Below are 12,066 nucleotides of genomic sequence, written 5' to 3'. Positions count from 1 at the left end.
ACCCCAGTACATGTTCTTTACTACTGAACCCTGCAGTCCAATGCAAAGCAGGAATATAGCTTTATATCACTATGAATGACAGTCTGTAGCTGAAGGTCAGGCTGCCCTTGTAAGGTGTTCTTGACGGTAACACTAATCACACCCCAGCAGGGCACAGATGTTCATACCCTATCCTCCCAACCTATACTTTTGGTTACTTTATACCATAACTGGGAATCAAGGTTATGATGGAACTGAAACTGCTGATCAATTGACCTTGAAATGGGTACATTAGCTTGAGTCACTCAGATGAAACGGGCAGAAGGGGGAGAGTCAGAGAGGCAGCAGCCTGGCATTGCTGCTGGCTTTGAAGGTAGAAGGATGGGCCCTGTTCAGCTTGACAAGCTGGGCAAGGCTGAGAAACAAGTTCTCCACTGTGACCCCCAGAAGGACTACTGCTGGTGGATACTTTGGTTTTATTCCAGTGTGATCTACTTCCAGACTTTCAGAACATTAACACAGTGAATTGCTGTTGTATTATTATGGCTGTTTGTTTTCACAGCAATAGACAACTCATTATTTGGGTTAGTTCTCTGAGTCCTCCACTTGAGCACAGCAAGGCCTTCCAAGAAAGGAGTGCTCTGTTTTTTTTTTTTTTTTTTTTTTTTTTTTTTTTTTTGGTTTTTCGAGACAGGGTTTCTCTGTGTAGCTTTGCGCCTTTCCTGGAACTCACTTGGTAGTCCAGGCTGGCCTCGAACTCACAGAGATCCACCTGGCTCTGCCTCCCCAGTGCTGGGATTAAAGGCGTGCGCCACCACCGCCCGGCGGAGTGCTCTGTTTTAAGACTTCCTTTCCTAGCTTTGCCAAAGGAAACACCTGCCCAAGTCCTAATTCCTCTTCTTTAAATTCACCCTCACCTTCTCTACAAGTCCTGGTGAATGGGCTCAGAAATTTTCCACTGATAGACACCATGTGACAAAACAGACAGACAGACAGACAGACAGACAAAGGCATTTGATGTGACAACCTGAACAAAACCCTGACGGTCTTTGATTAAAAAACCAAAAAGACAGCAGTTCTTGTCTATTCCCCACTGACAATTCCCTAGGGGAAAATCCAGTGCAAAGGAAGGCATGGGTGGTCCACGTCCACACTCTCCCATGGGTGTCATTCCTCACGCACAGGTAAAGGATGAATGAGAGTTCCTGGCCAAAGAAAACCCAATGTTCTCTTTACGGCTGAAACTGTTGCTTGAGACTTTTTGAACTGCATTGTCTGACATAGTCTTTAAATGGTTGTCAGGCCCACCAACAAACTCCCATTTGGGCTTTATGTTCTTTAGGTAATCGAAACTGTACCAGCCTCAAATTATTCTCTTGAGCCAGTCGATGGTGATGCTTTGTTCTTGGCAATGTTTACGACTGGCAGAAGTTTTGCATCACTGGTCTCCTGGAGTCTATGATGCTATGATATATCCAGACCACTCTTTCTTTCCATAGCCCTGATCATTTTAGGAGAGATTATAGACTCAGGCCTAGGGGCTGGCTAGGGGTCCAGCCCACATCTGGAGACTCAGCTGCCATCGGACTGTTAAGTGGCAGAAAGTGCTCTCTGAGAGATCCCAATACTCATGAGAGCCCCATTCCCAATACTGAACACTCATTCCTCCTGTTTTTAGAAATAATAGCCTATCACTTTACAGAAATGGGACACTGCTCACTCAACATGAAGTTGGTACTTCATGATTACAGTATGATCACTAATTCACTCTATATACTACATCTGTCTTCCAAACCTCATCTCCATCCTACTCGATGGTCTGAACATTTGTGTCTACCAAAGTCATTTGTGGAAACCTGGTTACTAACATGATAGATGGTATTAGGACATGGGACTGTTGGAAGAGGATTAGTTCATAAACGGGGCCCTTGCAAATGAGGTTATATAAAACAGGTCCCCAGAGAGCTGCCCTGCCCTTTCCACCACATGAGGATGCCATAAGGAACATGTATGAACCAAATGCTGGGCCCTTATCAGGCAGTGGAAATGCTCTTGCCTTATTTGTGGACTTCCCAGTTTCTGTAGCTATGAGAGAAAAAAATATTTGTTTATAAGCTCCCTAGTCTATGGTATTTTGTCATAGCAGGCTGAGTGGACTACATCTGATCAACAGATACTTGCTCACATCTACTATGAACCAGGTACTTTGTTCAGTAATGGGCATAAGAATGGCAGTCAAAGATCAAAAAACGTCCTGCCTCACTGGAGAAGGAAAGATATTGTAATTGTTTATAGTTTGGATAGGAAAGATATTATACAACTGTTTAGAGTTTGGATATGTGTTCTTCAAAGACTTGGTCTTTGGCCTGTGGCAATATTGGGAAGTGGTAAAACCTTTAGGAGCTGAGACCTCCTCGGTGTTGTAACTATCATTGATGGTGTGGCCTTGGGAAAGAGGGAAACTTACTACTCCTTCCTCCCTTTCGGTTCCTTCTTGGAGCAGAACTCTGTTTCTTGTATTCCCCATGTGCTATGTCAACACAGCAGCAAAAGCAGTGGCCAGGCATAGTCTGAAATCTCTGAAACTGGGAGGCAAAAACAAACCTTTGTTCTTTCTAATATGGTTATCCTAGATACTTTGTTACAGTAGCTGATAGGGGACAAATACATCAACTAAATACAAAAGTCAATGTCCATATATTTATAAATGATGTTGAATTCATGCATTAAAAACAAAAAAATCATAGCAAAAAATTCCCTAGATTACCGTGAAAGATATTAGAAATTGACAGATAGTAGAAAGAATATGATAAGCATGATATTGTAACTATGCATGGTTGGATTGGGACAAAGAATCAGTACAACTAAATTTGAGAAGAATATTAAATTATTACAGATAAGAGATGCTCCACCTTTTTAATAAAAATAGTATTCTATTACCAACTAAATATATATTATTTACATATTTATTAATAAGCTCATGCTGATATTAAAGTGATTAAATAAGTGTGTAAATAAGTTCAAGAAGACATATCTATGATGGATACAAATCCCAGATAATGTATGAAGAAATTTCATCCTTATGGAAGTGAGATACTTGTTCCTTCATGTGTGTGTACATGTGCACGTGTGTGTGTGTGTGTGTGTGTGTGTGTGTGTGTGTGTGTGTGTGTGTTTGTGTGTGTGTACACATTCACATGCATGCATGGGTATGCTCATATGTGTATGTTCATGTTTTACAAGTGCTTATTTCCAGTCCTTTCTTTCTATCTCCGATCCCCACCCCTCATCCCTTGATTATTTTTGGAGATAGTCTCACTATAATTCTGGCTGGCCTTGAATCTTTTATGGCCTTGAATGATCTTCCTGCCTCCCGCCTGGGTGCTGAGATGATAGTCCTGCATCACCACCCTTGCCTCCTTCCTTGAGTGTGAGTTGCAGATATTGACTTCCCTCTAAACGTATGGTATGGAAATGAGGACAGGAGGTGGAGAATCTATGGGGAAACTGACACAATGCCTCCACCAGGCAATGAAGGTTACCATCAACAGTGATAGACCACGTCAACATGCTCCCTGGGTTATGGCAGGATAAAAATGACATTTGCCTCTGTACCCTTCCTCCCCAAATCCCACAACCTCATCTAACCACAAATGAAGCGTCTCAGATATACCCGTTGAAGGAAATTTAACAGAATACTTGACCAGCACCCCAGTATCTGTCAAGGTCATAAAACACCAGCGGTGTCTGAAATACTGCCTCAGCCAAGAGGAACATAAAGGGACATGACTATGAGCACAATGTGGAATCCTGGAGCAGAAAAGGGCATTCCATAGGAATGGGAAAAATCCGAGCAGAGTGTTCCATATGACATCTTTCAGGACAACAGTGGTGAAATGGGTATGGATGATATGGGAACGTCCTATACTAATGAAATTTTTCTTTAAGTCTGAATTCTTAAAAATTTTAAATCTACTAAAAGGAAAGAAAACACCCGTGACATGCCAGACTTTCTGGCACTGGGGGAACAGTATGGAAAAAGCTCCCAACTCATTCCTTACAGGTATCAGGATTAGCAGAGCCGGCACATGATCGAGAATTCGAAGGGATCATTCTGCCCATTGAGTAAGCCTTTTCTTGCTTCTGCGTTCTTGACCATTTCAAACGCGCCTATTGTTTCTACTTTGATGACTGAATGGGAATAACAGAGGAATTCTGTGCTTTAATGAACAATTCTACAGCACATTCACACTCCTGTTAAAGGGAGACTTAAGAGCTCAGAGGAACACACGACTTTGTTTTGTTACACTTCCTCCAGATTTCAGCTTTGTTACTGATTTTCATCGTGAGTACATTGCCTCTCAACCCCCGTGTTCTCTGTTTGATACCAGCTGATATTTCAAAAGGCATAAAGGTTTCATTGTGAAATCTTCAACTTCCTGGTTTGACATGTTGCTTCCCTGAGACAGCAGGTACCCTGCTCAGACTCTGAGGGGCATACCCCTTTGTGAGCCCCCATCACTTTGGGCTGGGGCTAAGGGAGTCTGAGAAAAAGCCTTAGTGTTGGGGCGTTAAGACATTCATCAGGCAAAATAAATACTGAAAGTACTATTACTAGAATTTGAAGGTCAACAGTAGCACATTTTAACCACTTCTCAAAAAGGAAAAAAAAAACCAGACAGGAAACGTGGGGTATCAAAGTAAAACCAAAACAAACAAACAAAAAAAAACCCAAACAAAAACCAAGAACAATAAGCAAACACCACCAAGACTTTGTCACTTAAAATCTATTGTTATTTTCTCCATTCTCCTAAAAAGTTAACGCAAAGAAAACAAAATCAAATTTCAAATCACATGAGACCGCTATTCGTACAAATCCCCTTTAAAAGCATCCAGAGAAACTGGCTTTGGGACATCTCCCGGACTATGCCAGCTGCCAGCTCGCTCGCTCATTCATCTCTTGCGCCTTTCTAACAATCCTAACAATCGCCCTGCTGGTTGGATGTCCCCTGAGGACACGGCAGCTGGCTAGAGTGGCCAGACAAGACTTCTCTAACTAGATTTTGCAGGCAGAAAGGGTAACAGCTACTGGGGCTCAGCAGTCTCGAACTTCACTTACTCCCGCCTCTAAAGTGTTTCACAAGCACCTTGCCTGCACAGCTAGGACTCTGCCACTGGCCCGCTGGTACTTCAGAGTGCCCTGAGCCAACCCCGGATGCCATCTTTCTTGGGCTCTTTGCGTCTTGAATACTTTTATGAGTTTTGCATTCTGATCACGTCCTTGTGTCTTTGAAAACTTCCCCCAACTTTGTAAGGAGACGAGAATCGTCTGGTAGGGACCCTTAGTTTTTCTTCAACTTGAACCGACAAAACCCAGCACTATTTACAAGTCACTCAAGACTTCAGTCTACCCGCCCAGAGCCTGCCTGTATCCGGATTACCCTTCGTGCTCCCAGAGTGCAAAACCTGGTGCCCCGTGGCAGATCCCCAGCCCTGAGCGCCGCGCCTGCGGGCAAGCGTCCGGAAGGCTGGTATAACGGGACTCGAGAGTGGGTAGGAGGGTTGGCCGGGTGGAGGTACCCCAGAGACTTACAGTCCAGGGCGATCATTAAGTAGTGCAGCAGCAGCAGCATCAGGAGGCCTTGGGGGCTCCTCGCCATCTACGCGAGCGCCAGCTGGCTGCGTAGCCGAGGGTCCTCCGCTGGAGCGTGCCAGGCGGGCCGGGCCCCCAGCACTTGGCGGGGTGGCGGAGCAGCCGAGGTCCGGGAGAGGTGGAGGCGGAGGGTCGGGTCCTGCCGCGATGTCAGTCTCTTTGGTCCCGGGTGCCTCCACTGGCAGGTCTTCTGGCCCTGGGGACGTAGGGTCTGGGACGTTCCTTCTTTTTAAGGGTGGGGGGGCTTGAGGAGAGGGCGTGGACGCGGGGCGCGGTGTCCGCAGGGTCCTAAGCGAGGGACGGCGGCAGGAGGCTGGCCGCTGGAGGGAGAGTCCAGCAGGTCGGGCCCCCGCCCCCAGGCTGATCCGCTTTGTGTCTGGTCCCGCGCTGGGCTGCCAGCTGTCCCCAGGGCGAGGAGCCGGGGGCGGGAGAGCGCAGCCGGGTGGGATGGGCACTGTTGTGTGGGTTGGTGGGGGTGGGGGTGCCTCGGTCTGTCTCGCCCTTTTCTTCTCTGGTGTTAGAAAACTTCGTTTTCAGTGTTTTGCCTGGGGTGGGAGATTTTTGGAAAATTTCTACCTAGCGGACAGAAATCGTTGGAAAAGCGCTCCTAAGTACTGGTTCGTGAGTTGTGCCTCACACTCTGGAAAGCAGGGTAAAAAAAATCAGCCTTCACTCGAGCTTCAAGTCAGGTCCCAGACTTTATCTTCTTAGTTCAAGCGTTCCCCGCCCCCGCAACCCCCTCCGGACCTCCCTAGAGAGTTAAGGTGTGTTCTAGGTTCCTGGCTTTTTTTCGTTGTCATCTGGAAGTTCATCTGAGCGTGTGAAATATTTATCTTGTTTCTTTCCCGTTATGTAAGTGCCGCCTGTGGAGTTTTCCACATGTTAAAATTCTACAGCTGCCCTTTTGTCAGGTTTATTTTTGGTCTCCTGTGCTTTTAAAAGGGAAATCCATTATGAATGCTGTAGTGCGTGCTTTAAAATTGACCCGCACTTGTGGAAGCGCACACTTGCAAAGGCGATGTTCACATTTGCTCTCCAGAACTAATGTCTGGGGCATTCAAGAAAATTGACCCGTCTGTGTAAAGGCCGTTCCCAGGCGAAGACATTTTCTTTTTCTTTTGGTTTAAATAGGGTGAAATATTGGATAAAGTTATGGGTAGAAGATAGTTGATTTAGCGGCGGACCCCTTACAAAGAACTGAGCCAGCTCAGTGGACAAAGGCTAAAATATACTTAGAGATGCAGGGCTCTGAAGAATGAGGCATCCCCACTGTTGCCTTGGCAACAGTGATGAAAGCTTTGTCCCCATAGGGAAGGGGAGGGGACAGAGGACCCCTGGGGGCAAGAAAAGGAAAGTAAAAAAAAAAAAAGGAAGAAACAAATGATAAAAGTGTTGGAGCTGGTAGTCCAAGCACACAAGCAGTGGGGATGTCATCAAACTTAAGGATCATGGCCTGTGCTCCAAGGCAGGTGAAGGCTCTCATCCTCAGCCAGCCAACTGAAAGAATCAACTGAAAGAATCAAATCAGTAGTGGAAATGTGTGTGTGTGTGAGAGAGAGAGAGAGAGAGAGAGAGAGAGAGAGAGAGAGAGAGAGAGAGAGAGAGAGAGAGAGAGAGAGAATAGGACCCAGTGAACTCCTAATCTGTCTTTGGGGGTCCTGAAGTGAGATGAAATACAGAGCGCAGGATATGCACAGCTAAGCAGTCCACATCTAGCTCATCATTGTCTGAGCTCCAGTCTCAACCTCTAGGGTGGTATGACAAGTTGTTACAACTATATGAAATCTCTTTCCCAGAGACAAGCGGCCCCTCTGGATGGTGCCTTTTCCTTCTCCCAGCATGGGATTCCTGGGGAAATTTCCATTGCTTTGGCATTTAAAGGGTACAGAAGTCAAGAAGCTGCTTAGACTGCTTAATCTGCTTTCTGGGAAGTGCCAATTTTTTGTTGTTGTGTTATGGGTCTGGGGTCTCTCAGAGATTCACCATGGCCATAAATAAACTTCAGTAAGAAGAGGCTTTTTATTTTAGGTACTGGCATTCATTGTGGGGCCGGGACTACACCTGAGAGCACTCTCAAGACACAGCCCCTAGTCATAACAGCCGAAGGCTTCTGAAGGCAAACCCCACAAGATTATATGTATTCTGTCTATGTACAGGCAGGGTTTAATTTTAACATACATGTCTTGTAGTTGTCTTAGTCATCTTTTTGAACAGAGTGAGCAAGTTTGATTCCAAAAGGAGAAATGGCAGCTAGTCTTATGACCTACTACTATCTTGCTAAAACAGTACATTTCACATGATCAGTCAATTTAAAAATAGTCTTCAACATCTGGGGGAAAAGGGAGGTGGGCTGGTAGGGTACAGCCTGTACAAGTTAGGGCTTACACGTTAGAGGCATGTTTTGCTTTTTGGTCTCTCAAGCACAGTAAGTTTTTTAAACTGTAAATGTAATGTTTTATTGATTGGTTGGTTAGTTGGTTTGTTGGTTGGTTGGTTGGTTTTTTTGAGATGGGGTTTTTCTGTGTAACAGCCTTGGTTGTCATGGAACTTGCTTTGTCGACCAGGCTGCCCTTGAACTCATAGAGATTCTCCTGCCTCTGCCTCCTGAGTGCTGGGATTAAAGGTGCCACCGTCGCTCGGCTTGTCCATGTAATGTTAACCATCACAGTTGTTGGTTTTTTGAGACAAGACTCTCTCTACATAGCCCTGGCTGTCCTGGAACTTATTATGTTGACCAGGCTTCCCTCCTGTGCACCACCACACCTGGCCCAAACTTTTAATACATTTTTACAAGACAAAGTTGTTAGAGGATGGTAGTGGTGCAAGGCTTTAGTCCTAGCACTCGGGTGGCAGGGGCAGGCAGATTTCTGTGAGTATGAGGTCAGCCTGGTCTACAGAGCTAGTTCCAGGACAGCTAAGGCTACACAAAGAAACCTTGTCTAAAAAAAAAAAAAAAAGCCATGCTCAGAGCTTCTTCTATTTAGTCATTGACTCATGTATTAGAGGCATCTGTCCAGTGGCTACAGTGTATCTCCAGGGAGAGTGCAGAACAAGACCAAGCTTTGCTGTTAAGAAATTCAGTCTCCAGGAGAGAGACAGTTCCATTTGCACATGTTTCTAGCATCACGCAATAACTGTTGGGGTGGGGGCAATAACAGCTGGTTTTATTTCATGTTTTCTCAGTGGTAAGAGTCTAAAGTTCCAATTTTTAACCCTCCCCCAAAGAGGAAATGTTACTATTCTTACTTCACAGATGAGAACTGGGCTGAGAGATGGGACAAGGCTCACCTGAGGTCAAGGAGAAGGGGATGGTTTCCCTGATGGGGATAAGGTTCGGGCTTTCTTCATTAGGCCTTGAAATATGGAACATTTGAAAGGAAAGAAATAAAGGATGGGCACTGTCATTAGAACAAAGAGCAGGGTTGATAGCTGGGAGATCTGAAACTGGGTTTTGCTTAGGCGAAGCAAGGCTCTGTAGCACTAGACTATAAATGTAGTTGGGCAGAGGACATTAGTGGTGGCAAAGCAAAAGACTGGGTTACAAATGCCATTCAGCGCCATACTACCGGCTCTGGACATGGAGATACAAGAAAGGAGTGCTTTGAAAGCAATGAATAGGGGAGGAAAAGAGCCACGTTAACTAAAGCGGTGTCTTACCGTGTAGCTCAGGCCCTGTTAACTTTGCCACCTGGAATTCTGGGGTGGCTGGCTTGCTCCTAACTCCTTTCTTACAGTTTAGGGTTATCTTTCTTGTGTTCATTATCTGCATTTTCATCCTACTTCTTTGTTGCTTCTTTGTTGCTGTCTGTCTGGTTTTTGTTTTTGAGACAAGTTTTCCCTGTGTAATTGCCTTGGCTGTCCGGGAACCCACTCTCTAGACCAGGCTGGCCATACGTTTAGTTCTCAATAGGCACTTTGGGGGAGGAAGGGGCTGAATATAGAATAGCATAAGGGTAAAGCGTTTCTGTCATCACAGAATGTAAAGGGTGGGTTGGAGAAAAGAGAAACAGAGCGTTAAGCATGTCTAAAACATTATTATGGTCTGTGAAAGAGACAAGGTGTGAAGTAAATGGTCAGGGCACAGGAAGTGAAAAGCCAGTAGAACTCAGTGGGCATTTCACAAACCCGACAAACAGGATCATGCTACCGATTAGCTGTAGGTAAAGGTGAGAGAGGAGAGGAGAAAGGAGGAAAGTGGGAACCTAGCTTCAGTGTTAATGAATAAGAAGCATCTGCAGCCCACTGAAGCCCCCCTCCATCCTAATCTCCACACACCTCACCTGTCAGAGTCACTTTCACGTAGCGTTATGAACAGGGTTTTTTTGGTTTTTTTTAGGTAAACACAAATGGAGATTTGGTATTTTGGGACTCTTCACCATTTTTTATCCTTTCCACCCACTCTAATTCCGAATTCAAATAATGCTGAGGAGGTGTGGAGGCACATTTCCTAAAACCAGCAATGAGGAAAAGGGCTGGGTTTAAACTGAGTGACTTCTCAGTGTCTCAGATTTGGTGTTTCTGTGTTGCATGGGTTATTTTTCCTCATGGGTGTGGAGAAGGTGCTGGGAAGTGTGCCCACACTGTAATTTAGAGACAAGAGAGCACAAAATAAGTCTCTCATTTCCAGTACCACATGAACTCTCAATTATCTCACAGATAAAATTTAACCTTCTATGGAAAAAAAAAAAGTCAAGGTCTTTTATAAGTTTCCCTGCCACTCAGCTTCCCTATCTCACATCATCTCCTGAGACCATTTTGTGAAGTGTGCCTGATTGCAACATTCCACCCTGAGGTGCCCAAAGGCACACACTCCTGCTTGTATTGCCCTTCTATGGCCTGGTGTTCCCTCACAGGTCCCCATGTAAGTGTTCAGTCCTGCCAGTGGGGTGATCCTGGGAGGTGCTGTGGATGTTTAAGAGGTGGAGTCCAGTAAATTTAGGTCATTAAAGGTCTGTGGTGGTTTGAATAAGAATGGCCCCCATAGGCTCCTATATTTGAATGCTTGGTCATCATGGACTGGCACTAACAGAAGGGGATTAGGAGAGTGGCCTTGTTGGAGTAGGTGTGGCCTTGTAGGAAGTGAGTCAATGGTGATGGACTTTGAGGTTTCAAAGGCTCAAGCTGGGCCCAGTCTTTCTCTCTCTCTTCCTGCTGCCTGCAGATCCAGGTGGAACTCTTCGCTCTTTCTCCAGAATCATGTTTGCATGTGTGCCATCATGTTACCCGATATGACTACAATGGACTAAACCTCTGAAGCTGTAAGCCAGCTCCAATTAAATGTTTTCCTCTATAAGAGTTGTTTTGGTCATGGTGTCTCTTTCTAGCAGGAGAACTTTGACTAAGACAAGGTGTGTCCTCAAAGGGTTTGAGGGCCCCCAGCCTGACTTGATATTATTCTTTCCTCCCTCCCTCCCTCTTCCTCCCAATTCAGTATTTAATCATTAGCTTACTCCCGGTATACACTCACGATCCTGCCATCTGAAACATGAGGTGAGTCAGCCAATCAGGGGCCACCAAAACAGCACTATACTATATGAGCTCTCAACCTCCAAAACTGTAAGCTGAAGAAACCCTTTTCTCTTTATGGCTTATCTGTCTTCATATTTTATTGTCATAATATGAAACTACTTCATGTGCCTATCCTTCTTTCCAGGCAAATATGCTTCTTTAGAGGACCCCATGCTATCGGAGGTTTATGTTATTTTCCTAGCATGGTACTTCTCCCTAGTTTCTTATAACAATATAGTGTTCAAAATTTAGTCTCAAGAGGGGAGCAGGAACTATTGCATTTCTCAGTTCTAATAACTACAATCAGGAACTGTCCTTTGATCTCTACATGTATACCATAGCTCATGTGACGTCCTCCTCCCAATAAATAAACAAATAAAAAGGTAAACGGTGAGAAAAGTGAGCAGGGCACAGCAGTGCACATCTGTAATTGTATTCCCAGAATGCTGAAGTAGAAGGATCATGACTTCAAGGCTATCATGGGACGTCTTGTGAAACTGTCTCAGTGGACAGGAGGCAGGGGGCTGTTCAGAGAGAGACTGAGGAGGCCTCTTTGTGTAGAGGATGGGCAGAAAGAAAATCATGAACAAGAATGGCTGTGTACACAGACATGCAACACATACTGGAGAAGGAAAGTAGTCCTGTGAGGCTGTAGCATTAAGTCAAGAGGAGGATGGAATCTACAAAATACCCCATCCTGAAATCCTCGGGAGCTCCCAGCACCTTTTAGAATAAAAGCAGAAATCAAACCAGACCCCCCCTTTCTTTTTTATTTTCACCGAGTTCCTACAGGACCTTTGCCCGTGCTGTTCCTCCTCTTCAGTTGGTTCTTTACTCTCACTTAAATTGGTTATTTTCTGGCAGTAATTAAATGTATGCTATCTGAGATATGATGCTCAAGTCTTGTCATGTTATTGAACTTACGC

At 45.0% G+C, this 12,066-nt stretch overlaps 2 protein-coding genes across 13 annotated transcripts in view; one reads left to right on the top strand and one right to left on the bottom strand.

Annotated features, from left to right (window-relative positions):
* Positions 1-6,322, bottom strand: part of Jam2 (junctional adhesion molecule 2) — a 53,954-nt gene extending 47,632 nt beyond the window's left edge. The window contains exon 1 of the mRNA XM_052741062.1: positions 5,573-6,322. Within this exon, the coding sequence (XP_052597022.1) occupies positions 5,573-5,639 (67 nt within the window). The 5' untranslated portion in view covers positions 5,640-6,322. The remainder of the gene's footprint in view (positions 1-5,572) is intronic.
* Mrpl39 (mitochondrial ribosomal protein L39) overlaps positions 5,283-12,066 on the top strand; it is a 105,010-nt gene continuing 98,226 nt past the window's right edge. For 7 of the 12 annotated variants that reach the window (XM_052741061.1, XM_052741059.1, XM_052741058.1 and 4 more), the window contains exon 1: positions 5,287-5,510. The gene's annotated coding sequence lies outside the window, so the exon portion shown is untranslated. Of the gene's footprint in view, positions 5,511-12,066 lie in introns of all 12 variants that reach the window. The other 5 variants (XM_052741052.1, XM_052741050.1, XM_052741051.1 and 2 more) reach the window with 2 other exon arrangements.

Source organism: Peromyscus californicus, unplaced genomic scaffold, assembly GCF_007827085.1.
Source record: "Peromyscus californicus insignis strain IS unplaced genomic scaffold, ASM782708v3 Scaffold_16__1_contigs__length_79575227, whole genome shotgun sequence".
Lineage (NCBI taxonomy): Eukaryota > Metazoa > Chordata > Mammalia > Rodentia > Cricetidae > Peromyscus > Peromyscus californicus.
Note: the sequence above shows the minus strand (reverse complement) of the source record. Positions and strands in the feature narration are given on the sequence as shown.